General features: G+C 49.8%; 1 protein-coding gene across 1 annotated transcript in view; it reads left to right on the forward strand.

Annotated features, from left to right (window-relative positions):
* The first annotated feature begins 208 nt into the window (after positions 1–208).
* The window catches only part of furina (furin (paired basic amino acid cleaving enzyme) a), a 45,155-nt gene continuing 24,973 nt past the window's right edge, over positions 209–20,390 (forward strand). Inside the window, exon 1 of the mRNA XM_062471784.1 lies at positions 209–415. Within this exon, the coding sequence (XP_062327768.1) occupies positions 209–415 (207 nt within the window). The remainder of the gene's footprint in view (positions 416–20,390) is intronic.

Consider the following 20,390-nt stretch of genomic DNA (forward strand, 5'->3'; position numbering starts at 1 on the left):
GTCACGCTAGAACAGGACTCAGTCTCGGATTCTTTGCCGTACTCTAATGCACTTGGTAACTTGACAAACTCTTCTTTCCCTCTCCTCCATACTGCCTCCCAGGTGACCCGTGTACAGTGACCGTCCCTCCCCGTGTCTCAGTGCCCCTGCATGTCCCGCGGGCAGCCCCGGCCTCTCAGAGACACCCTGCTGCTTCAATAGGCCTCCCATGGCTCTGGGCCCTCAACACCCCTCCAGGGGCCCCCGCCTGACGGGGCTGCTGCTGCTGGGGCCCCTCCTGCTGCTTTTGCTCTCTGGGCTGGGGTCGGCGCTGGGCCAGAAGGTCTACACCAACACCTGGGCCGTCCACATCGCTGGGGGCCCAGAGGAGGCAGACCGCATCGCCACCAAGCACGGCTTCATCAACCACGGACATGTAAGTACAGCCAGACAGGAGCATTGTTGCTGTTGCTTTGTGTGTGTGGGTGGTGTGTGTGTTTGTGGGCTGTGTGTGTATGTGAGGTTTGTGTCTGTGCTGTGTGTGATATGAAAGTGGTAGAAAGTGGAAAATGCCAAAGAAAATACTGATCAAGGCTGCTTTATTCCATATCTGAGCCAAACTATGCGACCACCAATGGACTGAATCTTATTACACATAAAAGTTGCCAAGTTCCCTGTGCTGCTTTGAACCAGATTGAAATATATTTATAACTTTTGCTGGAAGAAAAGGGCACTTTTTATAAAGAAGATCACATATCACAGGATTGTATTCTATTCTATGTTGTATTCATGTATTCAACTGCTTTCAAAAATGAAAAAGGAACTCATCATTTTGCTGTAGACAACCCTTTGGAGCTGCTGTAAACCACTACAAGAACTAACAGGAAGTGTCTGTTTCTGTCCATTCCAGAGAAGTGACTCACTGGCAGGTTTTCTTTGCAATCTCTAGGTAAGAAGTGCTGTTGGTTAGACCGTCAGCAGCTGTGGACACTAAAGACTGGGAGTGTCTCTTTCCAATCAGCAGCTAATGTTATTGTTTTCAGTTGTGAACGACGACAAGGTCTGCCACTGTGTTCCTCTTGTTAGTGGTACATGGTGAAGTCTCCGTTCCAGCCTGCCCCACTGGCAAAGCTAGTCCTCTCTCTTCAATGTCCTGTGTTGTGTCACTGTTTGAACAGTGAAGGAGTGTGTGCGTATTTGCCTGCTCATGTGTGCGTGTTTGTCTGCTCATGGGTGCGTGTGTGTATCCAATGATGAGCCTCCTGACCGGAACAATGTCAGCGTGTGAAGAGGACTTTGAACTGAGAATTTGACCGCTTAACCTGCAGTGGCAGGAGTTACTCTGCCAGCGTGGTGGTTTAGTGTTCTAGTATTCTGTTGCATGTCGAGGACGAATCTATGAATAATTAAGCCCTCCCTGGTATAGTTTGTTGTCATGCTCGGTTAGGGGGATGTGTAGAATAAATGAAACCCTTCCTTACAATATATTCTCTGGCTTCCTCCTCAGGGGCCCTCCCATCTCCTCTGTATGCGCTACACATTTAACTTTGATAGCTTCCTGGTTAGTCTGCATAGAAACCAGTCAACTAGCACTTCCTTAGAACTCATCAATACTGCATGAGCTCAAGAGATTGCTTGGAGTGCGTAGGAGATGATTCTTCCTGTGACATTTATGGTGATCTGAGTGGGTGTTCTATCATCCTGTAGATTCCATGCAGATATGTTCAAAACCAGTTGAGCTGCCATTAATCAGCCAGTTTGGTCAAACCCAGTCTTTTATCTTAGGGTTGTTTTCTCTTAAAGGACACTGTACAGGCTCAAAATAATTACTGGATGAGTCAACATTTTCACCGAGTACAAGCAGTCAATACAGATTGCACTTAGAGAAAAAGAAACATTTTAAAATGAAGCAAATCATGTCTCTGCAGCCAACTCGTCAGATAGATGAAATAAGATTGCTTCATCTCTCTGGAGAAAAAAAAGAAAGGACTGAACTCTGTTGAGAAATCGCTGCTAGTTTGCATACAGAGAAGAGTTACAGACTTTTGTGTTGATAGTTCATGTCATGTAGAAGCAGGTTCTTGTCAGAATATTTGAAAAATGATAGCGTGACTTCAAGCCTCCGTAATGTCAGGGATTGGTATTTGGTGTTATAGGGTGCTTCTGGGTGTGTGTGTGTGTGTATGCTGGGAATCCCTGGCAAGATGGATGTGGGAATTAAAGAAAGTTAAAGAACCAACTCCCCCACCCCCTTTCCCCAACCTGGGTGACCTCTGACCTGACCTGAGATGCCAGTGTGTGCAGATTGAGTCGTTGAGGCCGATGAAAGAGCTTTTGTTTTGGTTCTAATGAGGACCTCCAGCCTTTCCACACTTACCCTGTCCCTGCCGAGGGATAGAAGATCTGGGGCATGTAGCCTGCTCCCTTCCCAGTCAAAGCAGGCCTCTGGATCCCTGCATCACAGATGTTCCACTTTCGGGTCCCCTCCTTTACACTTGGTAATTAGAGGTTTGTTTATAATGAACACATGTCTGACTGGTCAACAGAGATGTTATTTTGGGTCTTTAGATGCTGAGAGTGGGCTAATGGGTGAATCATGCCCCACCCCTGGAGGTTTTCTTTGTGATTGCTACAAAGCCTTTACCTACACCCTGGTCGTCAGGGAATAAGGAGTCCAGACAGGACCATTAGGGACACTTACTCGTAGCTGTGTGTGGGCCGGGGCTTGGAGGACTGCTGGAAGAGTTGAGCTTATTGTAGTGAGGTGGGGGGAGGGTTTGTGATGGAGGGGGGACCCCCTCTGCTCCGCTGCTGTGTACAAGCTAGATGGAAGAAACAGGGAAAGTTTCAGGCCATATTTTCAGACCAGAGCCAACTTATAGCTAAGCCTGATTGGCCAGATCTGTAACTGGACCCGGCTAATGGGCTCCAGAGTGACCCGCGCTCCGGCCCTCCATAGCTGTACCTGCCCCAGCCTCAGAGATGCCTCTGAGGGGAACAGAATCCACTGACAGACCCTCAACATTTATACGCTCTGTTCGTCTGCTTGAGAGCTTGCCAAGTTTGCAGTTATAGTCTTCTCCCTCACCAGCAGTGTGCTGTTGGAGTTCTTCTCAAGACATTTAAATTGCACTTGGATCGCCCCCTGGGCGTTTTACAATGAGTGGAAGCTTCACATTGCTGCGCTCGTTCTGCTATGCAGCTGGGCTGGATTTTCAATTACATTCCTCTATGCTCTTTGCTTTTTATTCTTCTACTGTTGCGTTATTCACTCAAATGAATTATTCAAAGCTTTAGTACTGTAAGCCCATATGAAGAAGACCACTAATTCTACTCAGTGAAATGCTTTGTTAGCCTTGTAGTTGAGTATTGGCTGATTTGGTCCTAGAAAGTTCAAGTCAAATTGGTTGTAAACCACTTTTGCGTCTTTTTGCCGTTTCCTGCCTCCAATATGAGTACAGGAAAACCGCAGTGTTCTCAGTACTGCGTGGGTGTGGCGCTTTTGTACCACACTTATGCTAACCAGTAGTTTCTACATACGCATGCCCTCGTCTCTGTCTATGTCAGCTGCTGGTGCATTGGCATCACCCTGACTCCAACCAAAACCATCGGTTCCGCTGGAATTACCCAGAATTGTCTAACTCTGATGTAGACTGACGTCACCAATGCATGGTGTTGTTGAACCTGTGACCCAGTGAGTTTCTAGGAAGGTGTTCTGCTGATGTTGAGCAGCTGCGTTTGTTTGGGGGTCTGATCGCCAGCGTGGCCTTCAGGCAGAGCTGATGGCTTGATGGGCTGTTAAAACAACGTGTGCAGTCCCCCCCCCCTCTCCCCCCACAAACACACACAAACAGAGCACGCTCATTAAAAGAGCCCATTAAGGAAAGGAGAGAGGGGGCCAACCATTCTCTAACACAGAGAAAAAGGAGCGTAACAGCAAGAGAGACTGGGTGGGAGGAGAGAGAGAGCGACAGAGAGAGAGAGAGCGTCAGAGAGAGAGAGAGCGACAGAGAGAGAGCGACAGAGAGAGAGCGACAGAGAGAGAGCGACAGAGAGAGAGCGACAGAGAGAGAGAGAGCGACAGAGAGAGAGAGAGCGACAGAGAGAGAGCGCGACAGAGAGAGAGCGCGACAGAGAGAGAGAGCGACAGAGAGAGAGAGAGCGACAGAGAGAGAGAGAGCGACAGAGAGAGAGAGAGCGACAGAGAGAGAGAGAGCGACAGAGAGAGAGAGAGCGACAGAGAGAGAGAGCGATAGAGAGAGCGACAGAGACAGAGCGACAGAGAGCGACAGAGACAGAGAGCGACAGAGACAGAGAGCGACAGAGACAGAGAGCGACAGAGACAGAGAGCGACAGAGACAGAGAGCGACAGAGACAGAGAGCGACAGAGACAGAGAGCGACAGAGACAGAGAGCGACAGAGAGCGGCTGGGGGAAGGGAGGGAAGGAGGAAGGCAGAGCACTGTTTGGCCTGCTCAGCTGAACGATGTGTGATGCAATAAAGGAGATGATTGGAGTATGGAAATGGGGGTGCAGTGATTAGATTTACGAGGAAGGGCTAGGGGGCCACCGTGGGGGGCATGGGGTGGTGAACTTCCCTGACACTGTGTGTGTGGGTGGTGGGGTTAGCTAGGGGTGCCCCAGGCCAGTTTTGGAGTGCTTCCAGGCCCTCATCTCTGTTCTCCCGGCTGCATGGCTGGTGTAGGGCCAGGCTGGGGCACACAGATGCATGGACGGCAGTGGGTCACAGCCATGGGTAAACGTCATTACTCCTAACTGCATAGCAACACATTACATCGGTTCATCACCCTACACACCATTACACTTAGTATCTGTTCATTCTGCATTAACTTTGAGATAACATGAAGGGTACGCTTAAGTGTAGTAGGGAGATTGGTTCCTATTGAACAGTTTCTGATGTGTGAGGATGTTGAGGGGCCATTCCCAGTGTTGTTGCTAAGCAGCTGTGATCCAGCAAATGTTCCAGCTCTCTGTTCTATCCGGGAGGAATGGATATGAAGCCCTTCAACCTTCAGTCTGGTCAGGCATGGCATGGCCCAGCTGTAAACCTGGTGTGTGTTTGCAGGCTCTGTTGTTCTGTGTGTGTGTGTGTGTGTGTGTGGGTGTGTGAGTGCGGCCTGTTGTGTGTTTGCAGGCTGGTGTGTGTTGAAGGAGAAAGAGGTTGGATCAGAATATGCAGCTGGTAAGGTTTTACAGCCCTCTGTTCACTCTTGTAGAGTTCCTGTGAAGATCTCCTCTACCCCTCCACTCCTCCTTTTCTCCCTCCACCTGTCTTCCTCTCCTACGCCACCCCCCCCCCCCCCCCATGCCGCAGTCCTTTACTCCTCCAGTCCTCTACCTCTCCTCTGCCTCTCAACTTCGTATCCACTCCATCTCCAGCCCTCCACTCCTCTACCCCTCAACCCTTCCAGCCCTCCACCCTTCCTCCTCTCCTCCTTCCCTCCGCCCCTCCATCCCTGCTCCTCCTCAGTGACTGCAGTGTATCCTGCAGGGAGGTCTCCTCCCATGTCTCCCTTTTAACACCACCACACTCTAATACCTCCTGTAAACTGTTTCTGCTTGGGAAAGTGGACTGGATGGATTGCTGTTGCGGTGAGCCGTTTCTCTCCTCGGGCTCTAAATCAGTTGGAGAATGCTGTTGTGGAGCTCATCAGTGTTGACGTTGTTTCCAACTCCCTCCCTCCTTCCCTATGCCTCTTTCTCCTTCTCTCTCCCAGGCCTGATTAAAGACATCTATCCTTTGCAAATGACTGTTATTATGTAGTCATCCAGTTTTGAACCTCCCTCTTACAACATCTGACCTTTTGTGGCCCAGTGATTTCAGCGATGTTGAGTTACAGGTCTGCACACTTGAGTCTTTGCGGAAAGAGGAGGTGATGTTCAGTCCTCTGAGGGGAATGTGCAGGTGATCCCACGCAGTACGTCAAGTTTAACAGCTCAATCCAGCTGTGTTGCTACAGACAGATGTCCGTTAACCTTTGCTGTCTTAGTTGATCCATCGACAGTGCGTCTTTGATTATTTACACGCAGATGTGGAAGGAAGCAGGTTATTAATACATAAATGCTTGGCGGTTTCCTGTGTGCGCACTTCAAAGTGGAACCAGTGTTTCTCAGAAGCCTGCCGCTTCCTCTGAACTGAGGGTCTGTCACTGAAGACTGTTAGAGCCCTGACTGTGTGTGTGTGTGTAAGCTAGTGTGATGGGGGGTAGTCTTATTACTGAAAGTCATCTCTTCTCATCTCTTATGATATAAACCCTGGAGAGCCTCCAGCTCTTTAAGAGCCTGGGTCCAGCCTGGATCTGTGAGAGACCATTGTGTTGGGAGGACTGTATTTCTACTGTACTGGCTGACACAATAGCACACAAGCCCCCAGCCTTAGGTCCAAACCTCAATCTCAGCAGCCTGATAGAGTGAGCCTATCTCTGCCATCAGCTGATCAAGCTGAAACAGTTTGAACCAGCTCTCTCCCTGTAAGCCCTTACTGGTTAGCAGTGCCTGTTCGTCCCTGGCAAGTCTTTTCACTGCGAGGGGATTGCATGATAGTGCTTATCTGTGCCGGTGTTTGTCCAGGTGTTCCATGTCTCAGCTGCCCATGTAGCAGAGTGTTCTGTCAGGAGGCTGTGTGATGCGCACCCTGCTCAGAGACTGTCCCGGGGAAGGAAACAGCCACAGCTGCTGTGACAGCCAGATCTTCCCCACGCTGGGGAACTTAATCACGCTTCAGAGGCTCCATTCTGCACAGCCAGGCCAGGCTGAGGAGGGTGAGAGAGCAGGGTGCAGCCGTGCCAAGATGGCCAGAGGCCCTTGCTTGCCCAGCGCCAAAACACTCTGCACCGCCTTTAAATCACCTTGTCTGGTGGAGGGAGCATGGCTGAGTACTTGGCTCCCCCTAACACATACTGCTTTATGTAAGCCCCCCCACATCCACCCCCCACACACACACACACACACCCACACACCAAAAGCACACACTCACCAACTAATACTCAGTTGGACATTGTTGGTTTTGAAAAAGATTCCCATGTTTCAAATCAGAGGGAAATGTTGCAAGGTTATAAATATAATCCTGTGTTCATGGGAACTGTTTTTCCTCCAAATGTTTCCAAACTCCTCCGGTCGAAGGTTTGCTAGCCGCTGTGCTCGGGGCTTCCTAGCCTCATACATAAATCATGTCTGACCCCCGTCCCACTGCTTTCTCTAGCCCCCCAAAAATGCAGGCCCAGCCATGGCTGGGCTAATGTGAAACAGAGAGACCTCAGGACTTAACAGGGGAGCAGGGGGCCTGTAATTGGCCCCTGGGGAGCTGAGACAATTGGCTATGAGACAACAGGGGGCTGAGGCGATTGGGTGGAAGGCGATGAGAGAGGAGGCGATTGGCTGAGAAGCCGTGTAGAGGAAGAGTCATGCTGAGTGTAGTGAAGAGGTTACTCCACAGGAATCTATCTGTTCCACACAGGTGCTTCCTGTCATCTACACTGGGTCACGTCCTAAACACAGCCTAACCCCCCTCACCTCACCTAGAGACACACACACACTCTCTTAACCTCCCAAACACACAAACACACACACACACCCAGGCTCTATCAGCATGGCCCTCACTTCCGCAACACACACACACACTCAAGCACAAATACACTGTCTCTATCATAATCCCCCTAACCTCCCCATGACTTGCACGCGCACACACACACACGCACGCACCCACCCACACACACACACACACACACACACACACACACACACAGACTCCCGCTCTTATCTCTACCTCCTACAAACATAGACCCCCATCACCACCACTGCCTTTCATGTGGGAACTTGGATCCCTTCCTTGCTGCTGGCGTTACTTCTCCATGACACCCTCACCAGCAACGCTCCTGTTGTTTATGTGACAGAGTGGAATGACCGCCCCTCCAGGTCCCTGTCAACACGCCACGCCATATCGATTCCCGCATGTTAATATTGCATCGCAGTCTACAGCTTCCCGTAAGTCGTCGCACTTGTGTAACGGCCTTATCAATTTTTAACAGGCGGCCCCTGTGCTGTGGCCTCCTCGCTGGCCTACTTCAGCCTACCGGAGCCGATGTGTCTAGCGGAGCGTGCGGCGCTCTGGACGGCCAGCGCAAAACGCCTCTCGAGAGACGTTTCGAAGTGCCGTCATGATACGAGTGCAGTTGGGGAGGGCTGCGAGGGATGCGGGCGGCCCCCACGGGTCAGAGCGGACCACTGGGACTGGGCTCTCCTCCACGGAGGAAGGCCTCCACTGTCCTCTTCTCCTCTCCTAATGCTCTTTCTGTGTGCTTCTTTTGTGTAGCAGCCTGTAACAAATGAGGGCTTCCTTCGCCCTGTACTCACACTCAATCATCCCCCCCTCACCCCCACTCCACTCTTCTCTGTGCCCAGCAACCTCTGATCCGTCTACTGGCTGTTGCTGATTTCTGAGGAAAGTTAATGAACTGCAGAGATGGCCTGTGAGCCGGAGATGCGCTGTGGACTGAGAGGTGGAGGAGGAGGAGGGGGGAGAGGCAGGATGAAAGCTCAGACCAAGTAGTGACCTGACAGAGAGGGGTATCAGCCATGCTTTTCTTTTGAGAGGCTGTCGAGCCCAATTCAAGTCCCTTCCCGTCACCCATCTCCTCGGTAGTAGTCCAGCTCAATAAGCCTGGTAAGTAAATAAGCTCCCACACAAGCTGCTTGTTATACAAGGGCACAAATGAGTCGAGCCAGCAGAATATTACAGTCTGTCTGTGGAGGATGTTGTGGTGGTATGACCAGTCTGGTCTGTGTGTGTGTGTAGGTGGGGACCCTGAGTGCTTGGCTGGCCAGAAAGAGAGGCCACAAGTAATACACTAATGAATCCAAGTGTCTCTGGCACCTCTGTGAACTGCTGTGGGGGTGGGAGATCTAAGGGAGAGGATGTGGTTGAGGCCTCTTAAGGATGGCGCGGCTGGGTGCTGGGTTCGAGACCTCCTCTGACCTGTGGTGACGTCCACAGTGGCCAGCCTCGTCTGTGGGTGGGGTCAGGTGAAGCGACCGCTTCAGTCCCCCATCTCTCTCCTGTTGCCTGTTCCCAGCTAATAAATATAGAAGGTCAGTAGTTGTGGGAATGCTCAGTAACCCTGGGAACGGTCCATAGTCGCGGGGACACGCCCAGTGCAGAGAGCGCTGGGCGTGTGTGGCGGGGCTTCGTAACCAGAAGGGACCTGAGGATGATGTAAGTGCCCTGGCCAGGCTATCGCAGCTCCGACCGCACCCCGTCTGAACCCCGTCTGCACCCAGTCTCACAAACAAAAACCCTTCTGAGTCTCATGGAGCAGCCATCCATGCCCCAGACACCTCGCAGACGGCTGTCTGCCAACCTACCGCACAGCACCAGGGGACACCCATGTGGGCTGGGAACTAGTGGTCTGGAGGCTGAGATCCTGGGGCTGGGAGATGGAGGCTGTAGGCTGGGGGGGGGGGGTGGAGGCAAGAGGGTGGGAGGTGGAGACTATAATGTGGGCTGGGGTCAGACAATGAGTTCTGAAGTCTACACATTAGCGGGGGGGGGGGGCGGGGGGGGGGGGGGGGCGGTGGGGTCAGAAAGCTTTTAACTAGAGCCAGATGTGCAGAGGGGACACAAATATACAGGGGTCAGTTCCTCGGAGCAGTGTTTCCTCTGCTAGGTGTGGTTGAGGATGGGCGGAGCCTCGAGTCTCAGACACTCCGAGGAGCTCCCAACAATACTGGCAGGCGCTGCTTGTTTTCAAGACTTGGAGCTGTTGAAATTAAAAACTATCAATCATTGTGAAACTCGTTTTAAAAGGATATTCCTCCATAAATATTTGGTTGTAAAGGATACTGGGAGTGGGAGGGGAAGGTTAAAGAGCCTTTTGTTGCTGGCAGCAGGAGTCTGGCTTGGAGTACTGAGCTGTGCTGGAGCTCAGGGAACAGGCCTGGCTCCTGCTCAGCTGACTGGATAACTCCTGGAGGAGGAGAGGATGGGGGGGAGATGATGGAAGAGGGGGAAGATGAGGCAGTGGAGGTGGGGTGGGATGGGGAAGGAGACGGTGGAGGAGGAGGAGGAGGAAGAGGAGGGAAAGTGGTGAAGGAGAGGGTAGGGAATAGGGAATAGGGGAAGGTGGTGGTGGTGGTGGAGGAGGAGAGGGAGGAAGGTAGCTAGCTGAGGAAGAATACGAGTGCGTGTCCAATGTTCTGGGCTGTCAACTCGGGACAGGAAGCTCCCTACGGCTGGGGTGAAACCCAGCCCGCACACAGCCTCTCACTTTACACTGCGCAGGTACACGCACACACACACACACACGCAAGGCGGGGCAACCGTTTGTGGCATGTTTTCAAGTGTCTAGGGCTTAGATCAGATAAGCCTTGAGCAATAAAAACAGTTGAGGTGTACGACTAAAAGGGTACAATAGCCAGTCTACTGGGACGGGGGTGGTCCTTCTCAGAGGGGATTAAGGGATTCCGTGGGGCGGGGGAGATTATGACGGCTGTAAAGTGTTTCCCTGTAAGGTGATCCTGCTGCTTTGTGTCTGCTCTCTAACTAGATAGGAGTGGTCTTCTCTGTAACAGAGCTGGGCTCACCTTTCACATCCTGTGTCCTTTACCCCTCACAGGGGAGGGAGGGAGGGTGACGGGAAGAGGGGGGACGGAGGAGGAAATGGAAGAGCGGGCAAGAGGGACGGGGGGCAGCCCCACAGAACAGAGTGTGCTGAAACTCAACCTCAGAGTCGTTCCTGCAAGGACGTGTCCTGATGACTCAAGTTCTGCTTTACTGTAATATCACTCAGGCAGGGGGTCAGAACGAGACTTCTGACACACACACAGTCAAACTCAGAGGTGGGGGTATCAGAGGCTTGCGCCCTGGCGGTATGTGGGCCCCAGGTATTGTCATGGTGATGTCCTGGCTCATGCCAACGACGGGCTAGATAAAGCTGCTGCTCCTCTTGTGATACTGCCCCCTCCATGTCACACAGGCCATCTCTCTCCTCCTATCCTCTGACACCCTATCCCTCCCTCTCCTCTCTCTCTCCCCCTCCCCCACCCGTCCCCCACTAACCAGCCCCCTCACTGGATCGGTATTTGTTTTAAATGTTTCCACTTTCCTGTAATGTCTTGGTGCCCTGCCAACTCCACTGAGAAATCATTATGGAGGACATTGGTTGTGGAGCACACACGCAGGGGAGCCTAATGGCGCTGTGTATTTCTTCCGAGCGCATTGGGATCATGTGATCGCTCATTAGCTCGACATCGCAGGCGGGCTCTGGGGCTGCTTTGTTCTCATGACGGAAGGCTGCCAAGTGGTTCTGAGTGTTGACGGTTCTGTGACTGGAACAGCAACAGATAAAGGAATCAGAGTGTTGGTCCTCTGAGAGCCTGGTCAGCTGACTTTTTTTCCTCACTGTCCCAGTACCGGCCCGAAGTACAAAATGAACCGTCCCAAACTGAACTTGTCCCAAAATGTAAATTCTTGTTTTGTCTCATTCTGACATGGGTCTAGGTTATCTGCAACACCATTTAAGTAATCCATACAGTTGTGGCTCAAATAAATATCTGAATTTCAATGTGAATACATACACAATAGAATACACCATTTCTTACTTGTTTCATGGTTGGGCTAACACAATTATTGGTGTTGCTTCTCAAGTTTCTAAAGGTTTGGGGAAAAAAGTTTGGAAAGCAAAAAAAAAGGGTAAAAAAATAAAATAATACAAATATTGCCGATAAACAAATACAAATAATAGGTTTGCATCATTGATGATTACTTGATGAGGATTTTACTAAACTGTCAAACTCTACATTACTCCATTGAAAGTGGTTGAATGGCCTATAACGAGACCCACATGGTTAATGTAACTGCCTTTGGTTTCAGTGTGAGACTGAGAGACATTCTCAATGTACTTGACATTCTCTGTGTTTATGTCAAGTACACAATGTTTTTACTGTGAGTGCGTGGTGTGTCATTTTGGTTGTGCTACTTGTTTGTTTGTGTGTGTGTGTGTGTGTGTGCGAAAGACCGGAGATAGATGAATGTGTTTGGCTTATCTGTGACTGGATGCTCTGCCTCTGTTATTATGTGTGTGTCATAAAGACAAGCAGAGTGAGTCGTGTGAGAGGTATTTGTCAGTGTGTGAGGCTGGAGGCAGGTTTGGCTGGGAGTCAGACCACTGACTCGGACAGGAAGCTAGCGAGGTTGGAACTCTCTGAGTCCTTCTTGTCTCTTTCTCCGTCTGCTGTGCTGTACTGTGGTGAGGTGAGGTGTAGGTTAAAGGAGACTTAAGGTCTCCGGTTTCTCTGGAGGTCCAGTGCTGCCATTCCCCCCACATGCTAGTACACAAACCTAACCACCAGGCCTGCAATTTAGCAGCTTGTGAAATAGTTGCGCAGAGCCGAGAGAGGGAAGCGGAGAGAAGGAAGGAGGGAGGAAGGGTGGGAGAGGGGGAAGCAGATGGGGGAGGGGGGGAGGTTTCCAAACCTGCAGGGTTTGTGCAACTGTGCCAAAGCTGTAACACAATGTCTGGGAAGGACATTCCCTCTCTCCTCCCTCCTTCTGTGTCTCTCTGTCTCGATCACTTGACAACACTGTGGCTGATGCTGTCACATGCAATTAGAAAACCTCTAATCATCTGTAATTGTAGCATCGTAAGGTTGCGGTGTTAGTCCAGTCATGGCTTGCTCCTGATCCTCCCTGTTTCAGGTGTGTGTGGTGTGTTTGTGTAAGAGAGAACTGGATAGAGGGGTGTTTCAGCTCACTGTAACCTTACATTGATGCAACCCTCTGGGTACAGTAAAGCTGATGTTTGCATGTTTACCAGCTCCACCCAGAGCTGGGCGCAGAGCGGGGGAGGAGCATTGACAAATATTAGCCTTACCTGGAAATATTGAGGAATATTAGCCTGACTAAGCTTGCTTTGGTGCTGACCTGGAAAGAGAGAAAGATCCTGTTGGCCTAGTGTGTATGTAGACACCGCTCAGTACTGCTTGTAGAACCATTTTGTTTCTCAAACAGCCTTCACTTTATGGAAGGGCTCTCCAACAGACTAGAAAAGTGAAGGCTTTTTTAGAAACAAAGTTGGAACCAACACCATATTAATGCCCATGTTTTTAGAATGAGAAGTTCAACAAACAGGTGTGCTTATACTGAGCGATGTCCACATACTATTGGCCAAATAGCGTATATTGTATATATAGAGAAAGGGAAATCAGTATTGTTTGTTCAACTCTGGGATGGTTTTGGTTGCCCTCTTGTCATCTGTCACGTTTGAGTGGCAGGGTGTCTGGGGCCACCAGTGATCTTGCGACCTTGCTGAATGGTTGTCATGGTAACCGTCTGGACTGAGCTGGGCATGGAGTTTTGACCCTCGGTAGAAAGAATGGAATGTTCCCCTCCAGAGGCTGCAGCGACCTCACTGTACGGAACACCCTAGCACGGTACAGAACACACACACACACGCCCGTGCGCGCACACACACACACCTACACCTACACCAAAGCATTCTGTTCATAACAAGGTCGTGTCAACAGAAACGCTGAAGGTTGTGTTGTCGTGGCAGCCAGGTGAGGAGCTGGTGTGTCTGTGGCCTGAGAGGACCTTGGACACATCAGGCTACCTCACAATCTGTCTCGCTACATTTCCTTCTAATGCTGTTTGAGCAATTCAGTATGAGGCCTGTTGACTAGGGCAGGACAGAGGCTCATATGCATGTTGCAGTAGTAGACATAGTCATGCTCTGGTTACTGTCTGTGTGTACCCACGGCAACCTGGAGCCAGTGGGTCGAACTGGGATGTTTGTTTCATGTCCCTTTTGCTTCTCTATGCTGCGGCTACCCGGCCAGTGACAACAATGTATCAAAATGACATGTTGTTTTGTGTTGGAATTGTTTCTCTTGTCAGTCTCCGGTTCCAAACTATGAATAATTGTGTGTCTATCTCCTCCCCACACATCTCTTTTTTGTTGTTGAATTATTTGGTTGCAGCAATTTATTTATTCATTTCTTCTGCCGACTCAAAAACTCTGTGGGTGGGAAATCTAAACAAAATTGACCCAAATGGTTTAGAAATGTAAATAGGTTTTTACCAAGAGATGACAGATGGATTGACTCTCAGTGACAGGGCCAGGCCAGGCCAGGACAGATATTGTCTCCACCACCAACTCTCTGGAACGGACTACAACAGGAGAGCTGGAACGTTTTTTAGATTTAATACCTCAGTACCTGGAGGCTACAAGGGGACTGGTGTGTGACCAGGTAATGGGATCTCCTCTCTCCACCTAGAGGCTGGGTGATCCTCATGGTCAACATCCTCATACAGCTTGTATGATGTTGGCTTTACAAACGGCAAACAGAAAGGATCATCCATCAGCATCAGAGGCCTAAACAGTGGGTAGTTAGGTTGGTGGACTTCTGCATGGCAGCAGGCAGCTAGTCCTGGCTGTGTGACCTGTACGAAGCGTGCTGCCTGGCCCGGCCTCGGACGCTGCTCCTGTGGGGTGCTGAGAGAGCGCTGGAACGCCCCCTGACCTGTCCCCCGGAGGCAGGGACAGGAACACGTGTTTACTTTGGGTTATTTGGTTTTCTTGTTGCAGATAAATACCTCAATTGCTTCCAGGAAACGGCCCGTAGTTCATTTTGGAAAAACTGGTTTGGGTTTCCTGGAACTTTGTAGCAATGATGCTGTGATTTATCACCGGTCATTCGGTATCCATCACCGATGTGACTTTGGTGGGGAGGTGAAGAGCCGTCAAAGCGGAGAGGAAAAATGTCCCTGATCATTATAGTCTGTCATTTACCTAGCGAGGTTGGACCTGTTTAATGGCTTGGCCCATCACCATCATCTTCATCAGTGGGGGGTTCAGTGCCTGCCACTGCTGTCATCCCTCTACCTTTCAGCAAATCTTACACACATCTCTTGGGCTGCTGTGTGTGTGTGTGTGTGTGTGTGTGTGTGTGTGTGTGGACAGAGGGTAATGCTGACAGACATCCGTACAGGAAGATTGGCTTGTTAGTCTGGTGGTGGTTGCATGCTGTTTGTATTAGTGTCTGTCACTGAGCACCCTGGCTTTCTGGAATGTAGCATCCTGTAAACTGAGAGATTGTATGCAAATGCTTCCATTTCTGAGGATTATCACATGAGTGGGATTAGTTACTTGTCAGCCTTGACAAAAGAATAATACAATTTAATCACTATATTTTTTAAACCCAGCCCTCATATATTCGGTGCTCATAAAGTATAATATGCAGACACCAAACCACAGACCGCACTGTCAAGATTGAATCCTGAAGTGATTCTGTCATTGCAGATTTGTTTCCATGGGGACAAATTAACAAACATATTTTCGAGGCCCCTGCTCCCATCTGTTGTGTAATAGTCCGGTGAGTGTGGATGCTTTTCTTTTGTTATCCCTCCTTCCTCGTCTGGCTTTACTTCTAGTGGTGAGATGGAGAGGGGGGGGGGGGGGGGGGGGGAGAGCGGGATGGAAAAGAGGGGAGGGAAAGGGGGGATGGGGAGGGAAGGAGAGGGGTTGGGGGGGAGAGAGAAAGAAAGAATAGCGAGGGAAAGAACAGGGGAGAGGGGGAGAAGGAGAATGAGCATTGTACGTAGAGTGAGTGTGTCAGGGAGATCCAGTAAAGTATGACAGACTGTAATGTGTCTTGGCCAGGGCCGTGGCAGAAGCACAGACAGCATGCTGCTCCAAACTATATCCTAGACTGTAGGACAGAGTGAGAGTGTGTGTGTGTGTATACAGTACATCAGTACATGTACTGAACAGCTCATACCTCCACTGTCTTTGGCAGCCTCACTGTGGCCTCCCTGGCAGGTTGTCTCTGGCAACGGAATGGTAGCCTGAACTGTTCAGAGCCTCCACTCATCTCAGACAGTCTGGAGGAGAGAGAGCGTAATAGAGGGGGTGGAGTGAGATGAGATGTAATGAGAGGAGAGATATAAATAGAGTTCCGGGTTGATCTCATTAGCCCCTGTCCCTCTGGTCTATCATGATGAGATGAACTAACTCCACCCGGACACTGCCCCTGTGATGGCAGTTGAAATGGAGCGCACCACTGGGGAGGGCAGGGACAGATGAATTGATTCAGAACTCAATCAGAAGGCCTTGATGGTTCCATGTGTAAAGAATACAGCCGGCACAGCTGGAAGGACCTCTCTCTTCTCTGTTCTCCTCTGCCTCGTACGTCCCTGTAATCATTAGATCTGGGTCAATTGCCATCGACAGAATACCGTAAAGACACTTGATTTATGTCAACTGGTGCAATGAATCCACTTCAACCATCTACGACCACTATAACAGCCAACTATGAGGCCAATCAAATTCACCTCAATTACTTCTGGTAGAGTGATTGATGCAATTGACCTCAGTTGGACCATCTTGTGTTTTAGAGAGCATCAGTCACGGTGGCGAATGTTGGAAACCCTCCAAGTCACCGGGTCGGAGCCCAATGGGGAGTGACAGGAGATGGGATTGAAGCAGAGTCTTTGTATTTTAATACCACCCCCACCCCCCCCCCCCTCCCTTTTCCACACCAGCATAAAAATCATGGTTCATATATATTCATGGACACGCATTACTGCAGCTGGACCCAGTAACCCCCCCCCCCCCCATGCATCTCCACACACACAGTGGCATCTGGGCCAGCACTCCGATTTCAGTGTTGCCGTGGGACGCGACTGCGCCCGTGGTAACACAAGGAGGCCAGCCTCAGATTAGATTTGTCCTCCTGAGCCACCATGGAGCCTGGCCTGACGGTGATGGGGCCAGCCTCTCTGGTGGCTGGAACTCTCTCTTTTTCTGTCTGTTTCTCTTCCTGACCCCCGCTGTCAAGTCTCCCTCTCCTTCGGGCTCTCCGTCTGTCTCTCCCTCCCTCTCACGCTCGCTCCTTTTTTTTTATCTCGCTCATTCTCTCCGTCGCTCTCGTCTCCCTGTCTCTCTCTTTCTCTCTGTCTCTCAATCACTCAATGACTGATGTCATGTAATAAGCTCCCAGAACTGGCACGGTGGAGCATGTCCATTGGTGCATGAGAGAAGAGACATTTGAAGAGCTAATCTCTACTGAAGGTGTGGTGGCCAACAGAAGGGATGCGTTCCTGTGCCTCTCTGTGTCTCTCTGTGTCTCTCTGTGTCTCTCTGTGTCTCTCTGTGTCTTTTAGTGTCCTATTGTCTCAGGCTTCAGACTGGCCACTTTTATTACTGCAAGTTTTGGTCGACTCAGATCTGTGACAGTGATTATATTACAGTCTCCTCTCACCAGATCCTTTTGATTTTCAGACGCTGTGCTTGTTACATCGCAGGCTCTTTGAACGTCCATACTTCAGGCGATCCTTCCTCCTTTTTTTGAATTTAATGAAAAACATGTGCAAATCTCACACAGAATAGCATAGAGCGAAAATAAGGTCTGCTCCACTTTGCATGCTGTTACACTCCAGTCTCTCATAAAGTAGGCCAGGGGAGGGAAGCTGTGTGTGTGTGTGTGTTGGGATTTTGTCGTCCTTCTAGGGTACAGAAGTCTATGTTAGTGTCCATGCTGGGGTTCTGAGAGGAGATGGAGGAGTTCTGAGAAGGGATCCGTGAAGTTCTGCTGGTTATTTACACCTTGGGGCCAAAAGTGTAAACAATTCAGTGTAGTCCAGGCCAGTCCAGCTGCAGCAATGAAGGCCAGAGGAGAGCTGCTCTCTTCACCCTGACAGAGCAGCTGAGACTACAGGACCCAGACACTGTTCTGTCTCTTCCTCTCTCTCTCCCTACCTCTCTCTCTCTTCTACCTCTCTCTCTCTCTCTCTCTCTCTCTCTCTCTCTCATCTCTCTCTCTCTCTCTCTCTCTACTCTCTCTCTCTCTCTACCTCTCTCTCTCTACCCCTCTCTCTCTACCTCTCTCTCTACTTCTACCTCTCTCTCTACTTCTACTCTCTCTCTACTTCTACCTCTCTCTCTCTACCCTTTACCTCTACCTCTCTACCTCTCTCTCTCTACCTCTCTCTACCTCTCTACCTCTCTAAAGTCCTGCCCCGGGTCGGGTACCCATAATTCCCTGCAGGTAACCCGCTAAAATATACTTTTGCATGAGCAGAAAGCGTTTGTGCAAACACACTGACTCACCACACTCACATACACAAGACACTGCATTACATACCATAGTGCCACACAATTAATACATCCTTAAGGGACATCAGAGGAATATTAGCCAACATTTGGAGTCTAAACCAATTAAATAAATCTATTCCTTTTATAACGGGTGAGGATTCGGCTCTCAGATCAATTAAATGTGGGTGGTTAGAGTACTGTATGTTGGGTAGACTGGTGTTAATGGTGTGTGTGTTGTGGGAAGTGGCGTCTTGCACTGCAGCCCGTTAACCGTCTGACGCACGGTTCTGGTTAATGGTCCGTCTACCCAGAAGTGGCCCTGCATCTTTCCTACAGCCGAAAAGAAACATTTAACTTTCCTCCCGCTGCCCGGACTGTGCCCTTCCACTTATCAGAACCTGGAGGGGGTTAGAGGTCGGGAAAATAATGTTCTGCTCCCAGGTTCACACACTGCTGAGCGAACATCCAATCGGCTGGCCAGAGATAAGAGATTCGGAGATGGGGTGAATGAATACAAATTCTCTGCACAGTTCTCAGAGCCGTTGCACTGAGTGTTTGTTTTGTTGATATTGCAAAGATGGTTCCCTGTCAAGCTGTTATAGGAAAGTCATGGTTTGATATCAGGGCTCCAGGAATTCTTTGGCGTTATCAACCCAGCACATTAAAAAACAAGGCATATAGCAAAGTTTTTTTTGTGGTAATGGAATCTTGGAAGTGGAAAGATTGTATACTGCTTCTCTGCAGCTATCTGTCTGCCAAGCTTCATAGCCCTCTCTCTCTCTCTCTCTCTGCTCTCTCGCACATTCTCTTTATGTTTGTCATTATCTTTTTCTCACTTCTCCAATACTAAAGAGCTGTACAACCTACCAACAGTCCACATTTAACTCTCCCTTCGTTCTTACACACTCCCTTTCAAACTTTTTCTGTAGTTCAGACACACACTCGCATAACCCTCCCTTAAAGAGCTCGAAACTGGAAGGACTTAACTGCATCTTTGTGGTAGGCACATCCTCTGTTCCTGAGATAAACCATTGGGCCACATCGTCCTGCCTGTGTCTGTCTCACAGACACAGGCAGGCTTTCCTCAGAAAACCTGTCTGATGAGTAGTGAGTCGAGTCCTGCTCTACTCGCAACAGTTTGGGCGTCAGTTGTGATCACAGACGTGTCTGTCGTCTTGCGCGGGCGTCTCTGAAGAGCTCTGAGATGTGAGTGGTGCCTGTCAGTCTAGCTAGCTGCTTGTGTGGACACAGTGCTGGAAGGCCTTTCTTGTCAACGTCACGCTCTTCAGCCCAATTCGATCAGGATCTATCAAAGCCCTGTATGTAGAAATGCGTTCCAGGATGAAGAGCTTAGTGTGCACAAGGACATAAAACCTAGTATCCAGCAGAGGATCGTGTAACAATCACATACACCTCCTACTGAAGGCGCTTGTATGTGTGTGTGCGGGCATGCTTGCAAGTGTGTGTGTGTTGAAACTCAAATCTAAATCCACGGAAGAGTTATCATTTTCTGGTCTGACATCGGAAGAGATTGTTCTGATTGTCATGGAAATGCTAACTGTCCGTAGGTGGATATTGACCATCGCCGTGTCCACAGGAACATTGATCCATGGCTGAGCTGCACACTGTTACATCTATTGTTCCTGTTCTATTTATCCTCACTGGCTGTGCTACACACCAGGTACTACCCAATTATGATGAAACGCTGCTGACAGAACATCAAGCACGACATCCATTTTAAGCAGGTGTGTGTGTGTCATGGCAAAACAAAGCTGATGGGAGCCAGAGAACTGAGGACGAGGAGCAGGGTGGAGGAGAGCAGGGGTGAGAGAGGGAGGGCTGGAGGGCCGTGGTGGGGGGGTTGTTGATGACTCTTCTACTCTTTGATATTCTTTCTCTGGAAGTACAGATGGCCACATTAATCATTGATGCGTTGCTTGGCGATGGAATTTTTGAAATGTGGTCTTGTTTAAAGTTGAATTTTACATTCACACATTCTATTCCAGATTTGGAGGAATGTGTGATTAATGAGAATGGGTCAGTTTGCTCATTAATACCCAAGTATTTACGACTTGAGGTCCTTTGTGAAATCACTTCAGTTATTTCAGTTCTAAATGAGCTGTCACTTTTTTTGTAATTGATTGGGTTCTCTCTCTGTTCCTGAAGCACCTCCAGTTTGTTCAGTGATGCAGAGCCAGTCATTTCCCTCCACCACCCCCAGCACAGCTCCTCCCCCCTCTCCAGACAGACACAACCGGTACCTGCCAGTACAGCACTCAAGGGCACAGGATAGAGCCAGCGATTC

The sequence above is a fragment of the Osmerus eperlanus genome, chromosome 10 (genome assembly GCF_963692335.1).
Source record: "Osmerus eperlanus chromosome 10, fOsmEpe2.1, whole genome shotgun sequence".
Lineage (NCBI taxonomy): Eukaryota > Metazoa > Chordata > Actinopteri > Osmeriformes > Osmeridae > Osmerus > Osmerus eperlanus.